Below are 18,017 nucleotides of genomic sequence, written 5' to 3'. Positions count from 1 at the left end.
ACTCATATCTATACTATATATGAACTTATGATGTAAGACTGTGAATAGTGTTAATAAATGTTACCTGCATTGAGTAAAATCTGAATTTTTGTTGTAATTACCTGCTGTGTATCTCCTTCAGTGAACGGTAATTTGGTAGATACATGAAACATGATCTCCTTGTCCCTAAATACAGTGTAAATGGATTCTGTGCCGGTCTGTCCATGTGCAACATCAAGTCCTCCACGGAACCTTTGGAATACATATGATATGTTATTTATACAACTATACATAATGAATTTTCTGCACAACTGGTCCCCAATCAGAAGACGTGTCTTTAAAAAAATAGAGAAGCAAAATTCCTTTCAGTCAAAGGCAACTTGGCTTTTTTTTTATTTTATTTTTTTACTAGTTATTGTATATTATGACCTGGATGAATGAGAATCTTTATAGACAGTCCTGAAAATGTTAGTTTGTACACAAAGTGACACGTACCACATAGTGAATTAAAGGTGTGATTTACCTTTTAGTGTGTAACAGAATGGCTAATTCTAAGCAATCGTTCAACTGGTCTTTATTCTTCATTCTTTTTTTAATAGTTTTTTAATTAATTGCTTTCAAATAAAGTGTCACTGCCCCCATCTTACAAACAAATGCCCTTGAACGCTACACATTTTTTGGTTCTTTTTATTACTTATCTTTCTATTCAGGCTCTCTCTCCCATTTATATTCCAGTCTTGTATTCAAATCAATGCATGATTGCTAAGGTAAATTGGACCCTAGATACCAGATTGTTGAAATTGCAAACTGGAGAGCTGCTGACAAACCAAATGTAATAAAAAACAATTGTAAAATGTCTCAGAAAATCTCTACATCATACTAAAAGTTAATATATAGGCAAACAACCCCTTTAACAGCTCTCTTGTTTTATAGTGTTTATGGATACATTTGGAATTTTAACACTGAATGAAATAGAAATTGGTCTTGCTCAAATTTTATTGAATTTCCGTTAATCTTCATTCCAGTGGCTACAGACACAACAGGAAATATGAAAACACTAAAAGAAAAACTGTACCCGTGAACATTGCAGGTCTTTATAAAAATATATTGTATAAGCAGCCCATATAAATAAACCATTTTAATAAAAATATACTTTTCTATTAGTATGTACCATTGGATAATACTAAATACAATAGTTCTGGCAACTGAAAAAAGCTCATATAGACCATATGAAAGTATAACTAAAATATATACCATAATTAAAAATGAAATACACAGTTTATTCAGCTTTAGATTTCTCTATAGCAAATTGTTGGCGTATTTATTTATTTGATTTAGTACTATACTAAACATTGTGTTCTGGTCTTTATCACCCCCTGATATATTTTTATTTAATATATATATACACTTTGGTATATATTAAAGCTTAGCAATCATACATATCTACCATGGCATCCACAAGATAAATGAAAAAATAAAAGATTATAGCTGCTACAAAGCGTACACTGCAAGAAACAGATGTATCTGGCGCTAATGTACAAAATATTGATCTCTGGACCATTAAGAGCAATTTGAAATCAAATGTACTGATATTTTTTCCACTGTGGTGTGTGCAATCACCTATGATAAAATTGCTCTCATTGGCTATAAATTGCTGAGAGGTGATGCTTTTTCTGAGTGAGAACCATTAATGATCCACTGTAAGTGATTTTAAACCCACCCTTTGAAGTCTTGGAGTAACACTGTGTCTCCAAGTAAATTCATGAACTCTTTGAAGGCAGGACTTTCTTCACTATTGCCAAATAATTCTTCTTCTGAAGTCTGCAAAGAAAATATAAAGGCGAGAGCAGTTTGCAGTTAGTAATTATTAGGAGTTCTATAACATATAAGCCACGTGCTCCTATTTTTGTTGCAAAACATAAAGCCAGGTGTGATTTCTCACCATTAGGGCAGAGATACACGGTCAAATTCGGGGAGATTAGTCGCCCGGTGAGAAATCTCCTCTTCTTTGGGCGACTCCCTGAACTGCCTTCCCCTGCCTTCCCGTCGGCTAGAATGTAAATCGCCGGCGGGATGGCACTCGGAGAGCTTCGTATTCCAAAGTCGCCCGAAGTTTCCTTGTGAGATCAGTCACCCTGAAGAAGACGAGATTTGTCGCAGTCCGACTAATCTTCCCAATTCTGACCATGTGTCTCTGCCCTTATAAACAGCACAGAGAAGTCTTTCCCTTTCTTATAAGCATTTTGTCAGCCAGGTTCGATTTAAGGGGCACATTTATTAAAAGTCGAATTTTGAATTCATGTGAGATTTTTTATACTAAATTAAATTAGAATATACTCAAAATTCGATTGGGGGGTTATTTAATAGAAAAATCGAATATCTTAAACACTAACTAATTTTTCAGACTCAAAAATTCAAATTTGACCATACTCGCTTCAAGTTTTTTCTCTGAGAAAAACTCAAATGTCAGGAAGGCTACTAACATGTCCAAATTTGTCCCTGGACCTCTCCCATTGACTTTTACATGAACTCGGCAGGTTTAAGGTGGCGAATAGTTGAATTAGAGTACTTAAAGGGCCAGAGTCTGATGAATCTCGAAATTCGAATTCAAATTAAAACTTGAATCGAGTTTGGATAATTCCTCATGGCAGAAACGCCGCTGTTGTCAACATTGTGGCATCTGACACACCAAAGCCATAAAGGCAACTATTGTGAAAGAAGTGCAAATACAGCATAATATGTTCAAGGGTACCCTGCGCTTAAACCCTACTACTCAGCACTCATTATTTTGCACCCGCTAAATGATGTGCAATATAAAAGTATGTAAAAATCTTCAACAACACACCCAAAAGATGCTGGCATTAACACCCACAGTTTCTAGTTGTACGCAACTTTGCATTGTCATTGATGCACTGCCTGCATAGCCCACACATATATGGGGAAATTTGCTGTTCCCATCAGACTTACTGCCATAAAGCCTACTGGAGGATAGTGTGCCTCTCCAGTGTCGGACTGGCACACCGGGATACCAGGAAAACTCCCGGTGGGCCCAGGTGTCAGTGGGCCCATCATGCTGCTAAACTTTTGGCCTATTTCATGGCCATTCCCTATTTCTATGAGACAAAGTGACTAAATAGGTGGAATAATAGATTAAAGTATGTAAAGAAAAGAGACTTGGAGAATAGAGGTTGAGTGAGGAGAGAAAAAAATAGGGAGAGAAAAAAAAATAGTACTGAGGGTGGGCCCCTGGTCTAAAGTTTTTTGGTGGGCCCCTGGTGTCCCAGTCCGACACTGTGCCTCTCTGTCTCTCTGAGCCTAAATTGCAGATGACAGCAAGCAAAGATTGCAGAGAGATAGGTCACAAAGCTACATACGATTTCAAACAATGAGGCTTATTTGCTTGACTCTCTTCATGTGACGTCTGACTTTATGTATTCCTTTGTTGCCATTTTATGCACTAAAGTTTTACAATATGTATACATATGTATATATATTTGTATGTATTGCAGATAGCTGTAAAATGACTTTGGATTGTGAGGAATTATTGTGGTGACTCTAAGGGGGCAAAGACTCATTGCGATTCCGGGAGATTACTCGCCCGACGACAAATCTCCTCGTCTTCAGGCCAACTAATCTCCCTGAACTGCCTCCCCTGCCTTCCCGTCGGCTAGAATGAAAATCGCCTGCAAGATGGCACTCGGAGCACTTTGTTTTCTGAAGTGGCCCAAAGTTTACTTGCTCAGAATGGCATCCCACCAGTGGTTTTCATTCTAGCCAGCGGGAAGGCAGGGGAGGCAGTTCGGGGAGATTAGTTGGCCCGAAGAAGAGGAGATTTGTCGCTGGGAGACTAATCTCCCCAAATCCCAGCATGTGTCTCTGCCCTAAGTGACAACCAAAGAAAAAGAGATGAAATTAACCAATCCATCATGAAAGAAAGTGATTAAATATGGACCCTGTAGCATGCAAGTTACAGTCAAGTTTTATTACAACTGGCCACAAACATTTTAGATCCTGTTATTGTACACTTTTTCTACTTCAATAAGAGTTCAGTGGCATAACATCAGTCCAATGAGTTCATGGGCAAAACCTGATTCTGGGACCCTACCATCCCCCCCAAAAAATGCATTATAAATTGGACAAATGGTTCTTTTACATACAGTACCCTGTTTTGTGGATTTAGGCTCCTTGCAAAATCAAAGAGAAAAAATTGAATAGTGTTATGTAATTATTCTCTTCCTAAAGTCTTTGTAACCATTACAGGGCCAACTGCTTTAAGGTACTAAGATGGGGGTCTATGTTAAGGCCCAGATTGGGGTGAATGTCAGCCTATGAGTAAGTGCCCCATCCGGCACGAAATGCATCTTATGTCCAAATAAATTTTCTACTTTTTTTAAAAAAATCTAGCTCTTTATTATTGGAGATCCTCACATTCTTCCTTTTTGGATATGGTGGTTTGAATGTCACAAAGGCCTTGCCACCTTTGCCAGGGTGTCAGGCCACACCATGCGCGCGACTATTCTATGTGCGTCAATTTTTTTTTTTGCTCGTTAAAATAGTCATTCGCATAAAATTTTGTGCATCAGAATTATTCGGACCCATTGACTAATGCATTTGGACAAAATAGTCCTGCATATAAAGAATTGTCGGCATCAAAATTATTTTGATGCCCATTGACTTCAATGCGTTTTGTGAATTTTTCTACATTTTGCGAATTTTTTGGTAAATTCGACTGTCACTTCAGCTTGTATTACAAACAGGGGAGCTTTTTGTAATTAATTATTAATATAATGTTAAATATATTGTCTGTGCCGTCCCTAATGCATTAGCTTTGTATTCAGTTCTAGAGGTACGAGAGGCAACTTGGGACAAATGGGTGCAAATGGCTTGTGTATATGGCAGCCATTAGAAAATTTTTTTTATCCAAGTTCTGTAGTTCACGCCCCTCTGCCGGTTAGGAAATCCGTTCTCCTTCGGATATATAGTAGGAATACAAGGTAGATAAACCAGCGCTAGAAGCTCGGGGAAAGAAGAAAAAAAGAAGCCTTGAGAAAGTCTGTCTAAGACGAAACGCGTCGGCTGTGACGTCATCCAAGGGGGCCCAAACACCGCACGCTGACTATGCGGCAAATTAACAACTTCATACAGCGGAACAAATCGTGGTGGAGCTGGGAGGACCTTGAATTGACTCTTTATATGTGCATACCTCAAGAAAGTTTTGTGAGTGAAATTTTAAACTTTTAAATTCGTTTAATAAATTGTTTTACACGATGTTAAGCATATGTCCTTAGATGCCTAAACGAACGGAGCAACAACGAACGTTCTTAGTGCGAACAAATATTTAAAACGTCTGTGAGTATATTCGTGTGTCAAACACAGGCGGTGAATTATTTACACTCTGGTGAACGGTTGCGGGGTGATTGAACCGCACAGGTGGAGAGACACGGTCTTACTTTTAATAGCCACAGGGGTGTTATATATGGCAGCCATGACACACAGCAAAGGCACTGCAGAACTAATTTAGATTTGAAGTCTTTGGGGTATTTGTATGGTTGCACTTTGTGGTCTTATTTCAAAGCCAACTTCTATTTCAGCATGGGGGGGAAAGCTACAATTAAAGGATTTGAGACTGGCATATTAGGCACATAAAACCTGAATGAAGTTATTTACAAGCTACAAACTGTGATTTATTACAAAAAAAGTCTCAAACAGGTTTATACTGCAATTTATAATTAATGCAATGAACTGGAAACACAATCTAATTGTGCAGCAAAGAGGGGATTTACATTGTAATCCTTTCTGTTTCTCCCGCCCTATGAATCACATTATTTCAACTCCATAACAATTTGTAACTATACAGCCTTGGCACCGCAGAGAGATATGGAATATGGGAAGATAATTAAGATGCCTGCCAGAAATTTCTGTAACAAATTAGTGGATTCTTTCCTCTCTGCCTTTCATGTTCTAACTCTTTGTCTAATTACATTTCCATTACACACACATGGCTTAGTAGTCTAATTTTCTCCCTCTCACAGACAAAATAATCTTGTTGTTAAAACTTAACTAGGATCAAAAACACTGCTCACTAGCAAAAGAGAAAATGTACAACTAATCCTTAGAATATCTGACAGCATTAAAGCTGACGCAGTGTATACCCAGCTAATTGTCCTTAATGCATTTAAATGTTAACACTTAAACATTTAAAGAAATCTTACTTAACCAGAACTATGAGACTAATGTTTAGGAGAATGGCACAATGGGTGGGTATATATGTCGGTGGAGAGTCAACCCTTGTGCCATTAGCCTTAGTCTTCAGATGTGGTTTTGCTTTCAGTTTTGGATAATTTTGAGAACTGATCTGGCTACAGTGCTTTCTGAGATTGTATCAGGCAAGGTTTATAGTCCTAAATGTAGTAGAATGGTCACTGACTACCTTTGTTCTAGTTTTTTGACATAACCTTTTGAGTGTAATTCGCTTTGCACAGGCAGAGGCAGCCTTTGAAACATAGGTCAATATATTTCATTCAGTGCATGCTTAGAGTATGATATTAAAAAGATATACATTTTGCTGTAATGTGTGCTTGACAATGCTAATACAGTATAGATGGGTAATCACCTATATGGAAACCCTCTGCCTTCATTCATACTCCAAAGGTGTTTTCTAGCACAAGTGTAGCCTAATTCTGCTACTGCAAGAAATCCTTCTTTGTGATACTATAGGAGTCCTGTGTCTCTGCTTTGGTTTCTGTGCCCTGACCAGAGCACACTTTGCTCTTCAGAGCCCTGACAAGGACCCCCGTTCCTTCCGCACCCTATATAGAGCATGCTTTTCTGCCACTGGGGTTGCCAGATTTACATTTCAAAACCAGCCAAAGACTATAAAAAACTGCCAAAAAATAGCCAAAAGCCATTTTAAAAGTAGCCCAAAAATAGCCCAATTTGTACACTGAACAATCAATATGACAACAGCATATAGAAGGAGCTTACTATAATTCTATGGCACATGTAATTATCACATACCAGATGCAGCGGGCTGCATGCTGTAGTAAAGACAGGTTGGGACTAGTGATGTGCCCACGGGTCGGGCGGGTTCGGGCCGACTCCTGCACAAAATCTAGCACTTCCAGCACAGAAATTTATTGACTTTATAGGCGTGGGTCTATAAATAGAGTGGTAGCAGCAGCCGGGTACGGATTGGAAGGGAGTGGGTTAAGGTTGGATTTCTCGACCCGCACATCACTAGTTGAGACTGATAGGAACAGCAGCAAATAGAAATAGAAATGGGAGTTGATTTCTACACCTTTCTATTCCAATTGCATTCTGGGTATAGTCCTCACACGCATTCATCGGGGCCCGCCCCTGCCATCACTGGCCTGCCCCCAACATCACAGAATTAGGCTACACTTGTGCTAGAAAACACCTTTGGAGTATGAATGAAGGCAGAGGGTTTCCATATAGGTGATTACCCATCTATACTGTATTAGCATTGTCAAGCACACATTACAGCAAAATGTATATCTTTTTAATATCATACTCTAAGCATGCACTGAATGAAATATATTGACCTATGTTTCAAAGGCTGCCTCTGCCTGTGCAAAGCGAATTACACTCAAAAGGTTATGTCAAAAAACTAGAACAAAGGTAGTCAGTGACCATTCTACTGTCCCCATGCCCGTTTTCCCCAGATAGATGTCTGGCTGTTAGGGTGAAGCAATCAATCAGCAGAGCTAAATTCACAGCACCTATTCATCTGATCATTCCAAAAAAGAGCAGCAAGGTAAACATAGGGTTGCCACCTTTTTTTATATTTACATTTTTTTCCCTATTAATAACATTGGTCAAGCATCATTTTTACCAGTCAGGCCAGAAGCAACCCTAGGTACACAAGAGTCTGTAAGTCACTTCCAAAATCACTTTTTTTTTTATAAATTTTGTTTTTATTGAAGCCTCATCAAAATTTTACATGTTCATTTATGCATTAATATCATTATTGTTACAAATTGAACAACAATTAAGCAATAAAAACATTTTGGTCAATGCCAGTTTTGTGTATTCTTGGATAATATAAATGTAATGTACATTTATAGTACGGAGTAGAGAGAGAGAAATTGGGTAGTGGTGATCACATGTATAAATTCATCCCTACTTCTGACAAACTGATCTTTTCCAATCTGAACAAATATCAACATAACAACAACATAAAGTAAGATAAAACATTTAGGTCAACTAAGCCCGTTGCTCGCCCTTGTTAGAGGGTTTTAACGAGTCTTCCATTATCTACATGTCAGTGAGTCCTGGGAGGCAGCCAATGGTTAGTACTTCAGAGACTTTCTAAATCGTACCACGTGGTTCGATAGAATGTAGAAACTGTTAATTTTCTTATGTCAGGGGGGAGACTTAGGATATAGGTGGTCCATACATCAAAACATTTGTTAGTATGGGGTATTTTGTTTAGGGATACTTCCAGCCAGTCCATGTGAAACAAGAAATGTAGTTTGGTTTTCACTAGATTCATGCAGGGTGGAATGGGTGATAGCCATTACTGTAATCAAGCTTACCTAGTGGCTGTGGCTAAACTTTCCGCTAGGGCTTTGTTGGCATCTTTAAGTTTACTAAATAGAGCCCATTCAATGTTAGGTTGGAACTTTTGTTTGGTCAGCGAATGCCAGTTTGTGTGGTTTTCCCTTTGTGTCTGGCGTGTCTCCAGGCCAGGCCGAACTGAGAATTAAAATAGGCCCTAACATTTCAGGTACACAAAGGCCCAATCAGGCCACATAGAGGCCCCAAACAGCCCCCACCAGCCCACTAAATACTGACTTTCTATGGGACCTTATAGCAGCCCCTCTGGCATTTGCCAGAACCCACAGATTGCCAGTCCGGGCCTGCTCCAGGCATTATGGGTGCTCATAAATAGGGGGTTGGTTTTTTTGTTTAGGTGTGAGTTTATTAGGTGGAAGGTGGAGCAAGGGATTTAGGTAGTAGTTTCCACAAGTTCCATTAGTTAAGTTCCATTAATTTTAAGCTGTTGTAGCTTTAGTAAGCTAATCCGAGATCGTTTCCCTTTCCAAATAAAGTTTCTGAAGGTTTTGTTGATTTGTTTTAAGTCTTTGCATTTGAGATAGTATGGTAACATTTGGATCTTATACAATATTTTGGGAAAGTATATAGTTTTGATTAGGTGTGCTCTGCCTAAAAAGGAGATGTTTGCTGTTTCCATTTATCTAGGTCATGCTGGATGTTGGATATAGCTTGCCTTATATTTAGCTGGTAGATATCTGTGTGATGGCTTGCAAATGTTATGCCTAGATATGTAATGTAGTGTTGTGCTTTGTTGAACGGGATATTTTGTGTCCAGTCTGTAAGGATCGTGTGTTTCAGTTTGATAGCTTCAGATTTGTCATAGTTGATTTTTAGACCTGAGAAGGTTGCATATCTATGTATAGTTTCCATGATGATGGGGATGTCTTGGTCAGGTTTGTTTATAAATAACAAGATGTCAGCTGCGAATGCTACTATTTTGTGTTGTACTCGTCCTATTGTGAATCCTTGGAATGATTGGTTTTGTGCTAAGTGTCTAAATAGTGGGTCTAAGGCTATATTGAAGAGGAGGGGGGACAGTGGGCAACCTTGTCTGGTGCCTTTTTTGATTGGGATCCTGTCAGAGTTTATGTTATTTACCATGAGAAAAGCTGTGGGGGAGTCATATAGATTATGGAAGAGCTTCAGTAATTGGCTAAGGATGTGTGAGTGATATGTTGATTAAATGCCTTTTCGGCATCTGAGTTTACCAGTATCCCATGTTTGCGTTTTTCTATGTTATATGTGTATATGGAAGCTAATATTTGGTGGATAGCGTTCACTAAGTGCCTCCCTTTTGTGAAACCTGTTTGGATTGGGGTCAAGATACTAGGTAGAATCTGTTGTAGTCTATCTGCCATTATTTTTGTAACTAGTTTCAGGTCTTGGTTTAGGAGGGAGATGGAGCTGTATGATTGTGGTTTTGTAGGGTCCCTGTCTTTCTTTGGGAGGAGGATTATGCAGGCTTCATTTGCTTCTGGCCAAAGAGGGAGACCTAGAAGTGTATTTTTGTATAGTGTGTGGAGTGTAGGGGTTATATCTGGTGCTAGAATCTTGTAGAATTCGGCACTTAAGGCATCTGGACCAGGGGTTTTACCTAATTTCAATGATTTGACTGTTTGCAAGATTTCATTTTCTGTTATCAGGGCATCAAGTATATCTCGTTCCTCAACTGTTAGTTTAGGCAGATTAGCTTCCTGCATTAATTTAATACCCTCTGTCTGGTCATCGGGTTCTGCTGTGTAAAAGTTTTGGAAGTACTGTGTCATTGTTTTGGTGATTAACCAAAATCATTTTTTAAAGCAGTTTTTTACTTCTGCATTCAGGCACCTAGCCAGTAAACATGTTAAAATAATATAGCTGAGCTCCAATTACTTTATTATCTCTTTAAAATGGTTGCAGCAAAATATACTGTTTGCTTCTTGCTCTGCTTATACATTTCCTCACCGTACCTAAGCATGACATTTATCGCCTTGCCTTCACACAAGCACATAAATTATTTGGTTGTAAGGAATCATGGTAACACAGTTTTCAGATTTTGATAAATAATTCTCTATATACAGTATATCAAGCTGGCATTGTATTCTGCTCTTAAGTTTGAGGGAAATATCTATCATGTTGGCTATGATTTTTTGTGCATTGGGATATTTAAAACAACGTAAAAACAAACATTAGAAGGATAATATAATATATATAATACATTCTTTTCAATTTTTTTTGGGTTAGCCTCCCCAAAAAAAAAAAAAACGCCCTCCCGTATGTGGATACTAAAAGATTATACTTTAAATAACATAGATATAGTGTGGTTGCAATGTCAGACAGAAGTCCCACTTTAACAAAAGCAGCAAAGAAGATACTTACTTGCTTATATTTCTGGTATATAACCCCAAACTTGAAAGTGTTGTTGATTTCATGTTCATCATAAGTAACAATTAACTGGGAGGCCTAGAATAGAAATAAATATGGTCCGTGTGACAGTTCTCATTCTCCACTTAATGCAAATAATAGTATTATGGCGAAAAAAACATCATACCTTGGGGTAGAGAACAGGATTGAATTTCAGTCCCGTTGCATCATCACATAATGCCTGTAGGAACAAACACATGTAAGATATAAGAAATATAACGCAATGATGAACAATTTGCTACACTCCTGATGTTGAAAAAGGGCCCATGATGCTCCCTACCCCTGTTCTTACCCTACTACCAACATTAAATCATACCTGGAAAGAGGTATAAAAAGATCTGCTGCGCCTTTGGCAGGTTATGAAAGTTTGAACACATTTCTGGAGTTTTAGGGCCATGTTTTATGTGTTAAAGCAGGTTTGTTAATGAAGGTGAAATTGCACTTTAATATGCTAGACTTCTCCCGAGAGACTTGCTTATCTTATTAAATAATTGTTTCTTTGCTTGTTTTAAATTATTATGAATGTATGTAAGGGCAGCTGCTCAATGTGTCATGCTCTCTGACAAAAAGCCTCTTACTTTAGTTGTTTCTTTTTCTAGCATCAGTGCAGGAGATCAAAGAGAAAATCAGGACTTTTGAATAAAGATCCGGGACTGTCCTGTAGAAAACGGGCCAGTTGGGAGTTATGATTAAATGCAAGCCTTAACTGCTTAATGGCTGAGCCATAAAAACAGCAAACCCCAGGTCCAGATACACAATTCTCAATAAACCTATCTGTAACACCATAGCTTGAAATGTACCCCTTTTCCTTAAACATAGAATACTCCTGTCTTTCTATGAAATGGTGAATAAAAAAAATTCTCTGTGTATCTCCTCTAAAAATAGTCATTCTGCATGCATATATACAAATCCAATCTATAAAATGCAAATATTCAGCTTCAGTCTATAAAGTGCAAATTCACAAATCCAGTCTATAAAAATGAAGATAAGGAGCCTCTCGCTTATCATGTGACAGCCTCCACAGCTTCCTCAGCCAATGGTATCATGCTGGAATGAACTCCATAATAAACCATTTCCCACATGTCCAAATGAAAGCAACCTAAGGCAGTTAACACTGAGGGCTATGGGATATTAAATTATGCATCAGTAGGATGACTTACCTAGCTCTATTTATGTATGTTGTACCAAGGCTAGCCATTTAATCCTGTATCTGTACAGGATAATAATTCTAGGTTGAAAGCTTGTGCAAGGCGAATAACAGTTTCAGAGAAGTTGGGGGGGGGCAGAAATACTAATTCAGTGCTTATGGGAATTGTTAAACATAAAAGTATAAAGACTTTTTAATTCAAAGAGCACTACCTCTTGTTGCAAGTCCCTGACATTGCATATTGGTGTTAGATTCTGATACTGACCACACTAAACAATCAATAATCTACAACCAGGCTTTACGAAATATAATCGTATTTGTTTGGACACTGCTGAAAGGAACCACCACCTCAAAACACTCAAAGCAGACTTCATCAACAGGGGCTACAACCCCATGATTGTAGATCAATACATTCATGCAGCCACCAGGATTCCCAGAAGTCACCTTCTACAGTATAAACAAAAACCTGAAATAAATCGGGTTCCCCTAGTGGTCACATACAGTACAATCTACAACTAAGGAACCTCAGAAAAATAGCCAGAGATCTACAAGGTACACTTCATAAGGCTTTATATACATTTGAATTTCGCGCCTATTGCGCGGTGGCGTGATGACGCCAGCGCGACTGCGCCTTTAAATGATGAACGTGCGCGCGGCACGTGCCCTAGAGGAAACCAGCACAGGAGAAGGAAACAGCCCGACGGTCGTCCACGCCGAGGACGCGGCGTGGACCCCGTTGCCGCTGGACCACCAGGGTAAGTTCCTTACAGTTGCCCTGTAACATTTTTACTGGCTAACACGGTACAGCAACTTTACCTACAATTCTGATACTGTAATTATATCAATGCACAGGGAGAAAACAAAAAACATCACCATCATGAGTTACAACCATTAGAACATGGTTCAATTTGGAACATACTGGAATCTTTTATGGAGAAATAAAAGTATTTTGCCTTTGAAATGCGGTTAACAAATCTGTTGCTTACAGATGAAAGACAAATCAATGCCACTCTGTGAGCTATTATTCTCTAGATATGGATGCTGCAGATTTTTTCAGCCTCAAACACACACACATGTTAAATCTGATAATAAACCAAGCAGAGGTGCCTGTATATTGTCATCAAAACATGGGAAATTAGAGGGGGGTTGCTTAACAGTCTACTGGAGTAGATGCAAGGATTCACTCCATATGTTTGTTTTATTTAGACGGAGTTAATAAAAGCTCATTTTTAAACTGTACAGATACCCTGCTGCTCAGAGGTATATAACTCTGTTCCTACAGGAGTAGCGCTGCATTTGTGAAGCTCCAACTCCAAAAATTGGTGGAAAGGTTAATGCTGCAAAACAAGAAGCAAGGCAAGAAATATGCTCTGCACATTAAAGCCCAGCCACTGGGAGACAGTTGTAAATTACTTGTTGCTTCCCCATGATATTGGGCTGGGTGTTGATTGATGGTCAGGAAATAAAACACTCAGGCAAAGTAAAGACATAAATAAAAATGAAAAAGAACCATTAGTAGGCTTGTTTAAATCAAATGGAAAAGGACATTATCGAAGCTGTATTATGCAAATGCTGGAGTTTGTGGTTTTTCAGAAAGTTCCCTCCCTTCACCTATCTCTTGGATAAGTAAAAAATAATAATTAAAATGAGTTTAACAGTTTCAGTTTGACTTATTGAAAGGTTTAAGACAGGATTGATCATAATATTTTCTTCCTCGTGAAATATGCAGCAGAACTTACTATGTTTGGCATCTTAACTGTTTTTTTTAACATTTTTATTTTCTCTCCCCTCTATTCCCCTCTTTAACTTTTCTTTCTTTCTTTTTATGATTTTTTATGACATGTTAAACACATTTGTACTAATTAATGTTAAGAATGCAATATGTTGACTTGTGGTTTTTTGGAAATATGGAACTTTATAAGAAAAAAACCTGGAAATACCTTAATTAAAAACTATTTAGAAATAGGATGCTATGTCATGCCTTTGTTCAAATCACCACCTGGGTTACAGGTTATAAGCCATAGACAAAGCATGGGCAATAAATATTCACAGCAGAGGATGGAGCTTCTATATCAACAGGGTTGGATTCTGGAGACAGAATGTCACCAGTGACAAGCCAATAACAGATATTATTAAGGGTCTTGTAGTAGAAAAATACCCATTTTGGGGGCAGATTTCTCTCAACAAATCTTCCATGTGAGCAATGTGGTAGCATCTTTTATTGCCTTTTAATAGTGATGGGCGAATTTGGGCCATTTCGCTTCGCCGAAAAATTAGCAAATTTCCAGCGAAATTTGCGAAACGGCGAAAAATTAGCAAAACTGCGCCGGTGTCTCGTCAAGAAAATGGATGCCGGCGTCCAATTTGTTTTGAATTCGTGCCTGGCGAATAAATTCGCCCATCACTACCTTTTAAGAATACTCAAATACTCAGAAACGAAAAAACTAATCTATTCAAACAGTGTGCTCATTTTTTTGTAGGCATCTTGTCAGCTTTGAGCTCCCAAAATGTTTTTGTTGTTGGCAAGAAGCTGCACACAAAAAGACAGAACTACGTGTTTTCATTTCGACCTTTGATAAATTGGTTCCTTTATCACAGGAAGTGGTAGTATCTCAAAGGTTTTGTTAGTTTAATTTTTATTATTAGTTGAACGCCATGCAGGTTTTATTATTTATTACTATTACATATGTTACATTATACTACATTATTTAACATGACTGTAAAAGAGAAGCCAATTACACTATTACATGCGCACATACAGGTTGGTCATTGCAGTTCTGTTTTGGGATCACCTACACATTTTAGTACTATTTACCATTTTATATATATATTGGAAGGACTTACCTTAGCAATCTGGGGGATGCTTGGAAGCTTGCTAAACCCAGACAATGGAATTCGTTCATGTAGAGTTTTTGCTTTAGACCTTTAAAGGAGAAGGAAAGGCTAACATTAAGTTAGCTTTATCAGAAAGGTCTATATAAATACACCAGTAAACCCTCAAAGTAATGCTGCTCTTAGTCCTCTGTCAAAAGAAACACTTCTTTATTTCCTTCTATTGTGTACACATGGGTTTCTGTATCAGACTTCCTGTTTTCAGCATAAACCTTCAGGGCATGGCTTGAGCATGCTCAGTTTGCTCCTCTCCCTTCCCTCCTCCCCTCCCTGCTGTAATCTGAGCTCAGAGCTGTAAGTGAACAGGGAGAGACTCAGGTAGGAAGTGATGTCACACCAAGTTTATATGCCAGCTTCTATCCTAAACAAACAGACAGTGTCTAGAGCTGTTTACTCAGGTATGGTAAAGCATTCTGCAGAATAAATATAGTGTTCTGGCTTGCACTATTGTGGCTAATCTGTTGGAAATAAACTGTTTTGGAGCTTTCTTCCTCCTTTAAACAAAGTCATAAATATTAAAATGAAAATAGATCACAGGGAAAAAGAAGATGCACAAGAGAAATACAGTATGAAAAAAGCAATGCAAGATTAAAAGATTATGTCATTATTTTTATAGTATCCTTTTTAGTTCTAAATTGCACGTTTATATTGCAACTAACCCAGTTTTAAATAATGGAGTTGTAAAACATTTAGTAGAAATATTGTAGATGCATATATCAGGGTACAGTATTATGACTATATCCTTGTAAAACAAATAGTAAGAACTTCAGAGAACAGGAAAGTAGCATTACTACAGGGGTAGACAGAGATGTATAGCTTTTAATATCATTTATTAGGTGAGGGACCTCCAACCTCTGTTTTTGAAAAAAACATGCTGGTGGGTTAATTGTCTCCTGATAAAACTTTCCCTAGCATGTTGTGTGAATGTGATAGGGACCTTAGAATTAGTGATGTGTGGCACCTGACTCGCTCAACCCGCACCTGTCCATGAACCGCAAACAGTGTGCAGAAGACAATCCCAGTGGTGTTGGCGTGGCCCGTACATCACTATTTAGAGTGTAATCTCCACTGGGACAGAGTCTGAAGTTAATAATGCACAACTTCTTTAAATTGCTGAATAATTATAATGGTGCTGAATACAATAAGTAAGGCATAATAAATAAACAAATAAATATACTAATGAGATCAAAGAATGTGTAAACACTTTCTCTGAACCTTAATGAGTTTTTCCAGTGACCAAATCTGCAGAGAGATGCGTGGCAGTTACTCCTCACTGCTTTAGTTTAATTAGAGCCTAAGGGAGATATTTTGAGAGGTGTGAGTGAAGGACATAAACTGTGGATGATTTCTCTGTCTCAATGATCCATTCCCTTGGTTGCTTTCAGCTAATGTTGTTCTGATTCTGATGCTATAAAAACACTGCCAGTTGGGGAATGAAAAGAAATTCATACCTGAAGCCATATGTTTTTCATGGGGATGGGAGACAGAGAAGAGAGGATTTGGGACAATGCAGAAAGGATGAGGCTCCTACACTCAAAAATACTTTTATGTAGGAATAGCTATACTGTGTCCTCTAGTTATTACTGAACTATTGTTTCGAGCATCAGCCATTAGGTAAGCATTTGAAGTGCTGCCAACTAGACATCAGCAATAGAAGTTCTATGAGCAGAGACACTTCTCTGCGGTTCGTGGAGATTAGTTGCCCGGCGACAAATCTCCTCTTCTTTGGGGTGACTAATCTCCCCGAACTGCCTTCCCTGCCTTCCCGCCGGCTAGAATAGAAATTGCCGGAGGGATGGCATCTGGAGAGCTTAGTTTTCCGAACTCGCCGAAGTTTCCTTGTGCTGCAGGGTTCCTGCTGTTTCCTGCAGCAGATCTGGGCTGGAACTTCTATGTAAGACACATTACCAGTGGGAAGGCATTCTACCTATCGAATACCTACAGCTCACGCCTGAGAACATCCCATACCCTGGATTTGTGGCAGGGTGAATCTGTATACACATAGTGCATTGGTCAGTTGTCCACTGCTTTTGAATTTTATTAACAGCTTAGAGGTGGTATAAAATTCCCTGTTGGTGTTCATTAGAGTCCACCATGCTCTTATGGACATCCAGTGATCCGGTTCTCTTACAGTGCTCACAATCTGTAACAACAGTACCTGAAGGAAATATATTATACATATAAATTCATATTCCCCTCATGCCACATCAAAGTTTTTTTTATTACCCTTCTATACATACTGTTAAGAACTAGAAAGGTTTTCAATGTAGTGATCCCCAGCCAGTGACTTGCGGGCAACATGTTGCTCACCAACCCATTAAATGTTGCTCCCAGTGGCCAGATAGACAATCCTGTAAGCCAACAGTCCACATAAGGACTACCAATAGCCAGTCACAACCCTGATTGTGAGTTTTTGTGGATGCTGTTGCTGATTTTTGGACAGAAATACAATCAAGGTGAGCAAGTGCTGGAGTATCTACACCTAAAAACCCCACTCATTGACAAAGCTGTGACCATTTAAGTTGTGTGCGCATGCAAATTTTGAGGCCAGTGTACACAACAAATTGTGGTGCGCACAAAGAATTTAGTGTGAAAATACAAAATTTTGCATTTATGCCAACCTAAGCATAGAATTTTTAAAAATGTGCACACACGTTTAAAATGTGTACACATTGGCAAGAATAAATTAAAGAGAACATTACAGTGACACTCAGATTCTTTTTCCTGCCCCCACAAGAATTTATGATGGGAAACATGTATAATTTTATAATTGTATAAAAATATTTAGAATATACAGTATGCTCCTTTTTTTGATCTTGTAAACAAAATATTATTTACAGTAATATTTGCAGTTTATTAATGGTGACTTTTAGACAATAAACTGATGCAACTAGTGATGAGCAAATCTGGCATGTTTCCCTTTGCCGAAAATTCGCCAAATGGCAAAAAATGTAAAAAAACGCATTGAAGTCAATGGCCAATTTTTCCCCACAATTTTTTCCAAACCACAAAACTTTAT

General features: G+C 38.3%; 1 protein-coding gene across 7 annotated transcripts in view; it reads right to left on the bottom strand.

The window, feature by feature from the left end:
* The window catches only part of rap1gap2.S (RAP1 GTPase activating protein 2 S homeolog), a 440,223-nt gene that overhangs the window by 29,893 nt on the left and 392,313 nt on the right, over positions 1 to 18,017 (bottom strand). For all 7 annotated transcript variants that reach the window (XM_041583680.1, XM_041583679.1, XM_041583678.1 and 4 more), the window contains 5 exons: positions 14,951 to 15,029; positions 11,087 to 11,140; positions 10,915 to 10,998; positions 1,700 to 1,800; positions 102 to 231 (listed from right to left, as the gene is read on the bottom strand). In XM_041583680.1, the coding sequence (XP_041439614.1) occupies positions 102 to 231; positions 1,700 to 1,800; positions 10,915 to 10,998; positions 11,087 to 11,140; positions 14,951 to 15,029 (448 nt within the window). The remainder of the gene's footprint in view (positions 1 to 101; positions 232 to 1,699; positions 1,801 to 10,914; positions 10,999 to 11,086; positions 11,141 to 14,950; positions 15,030 to 18,017) is intronic.

The sequence above is a fragment of the Xenopus laevis genome, chromosome 2S (assembly GCF_017654675.1).
Source record: "Xenopus laevis strain J_2021 chromosome 2S, Xenopus_laevis_v10.1, whole genome shotgun sequence".
NCBI classification, from domain to species: domain Eukaryota; kingdom Metazoa; phylum Chordata; class Amphibia; order Anura; family Pipidae; genus Xenopus; species Xenopus laevis.
This window is presented reverse-complemented; position numbering and strand designations above follow the sequence as displayed.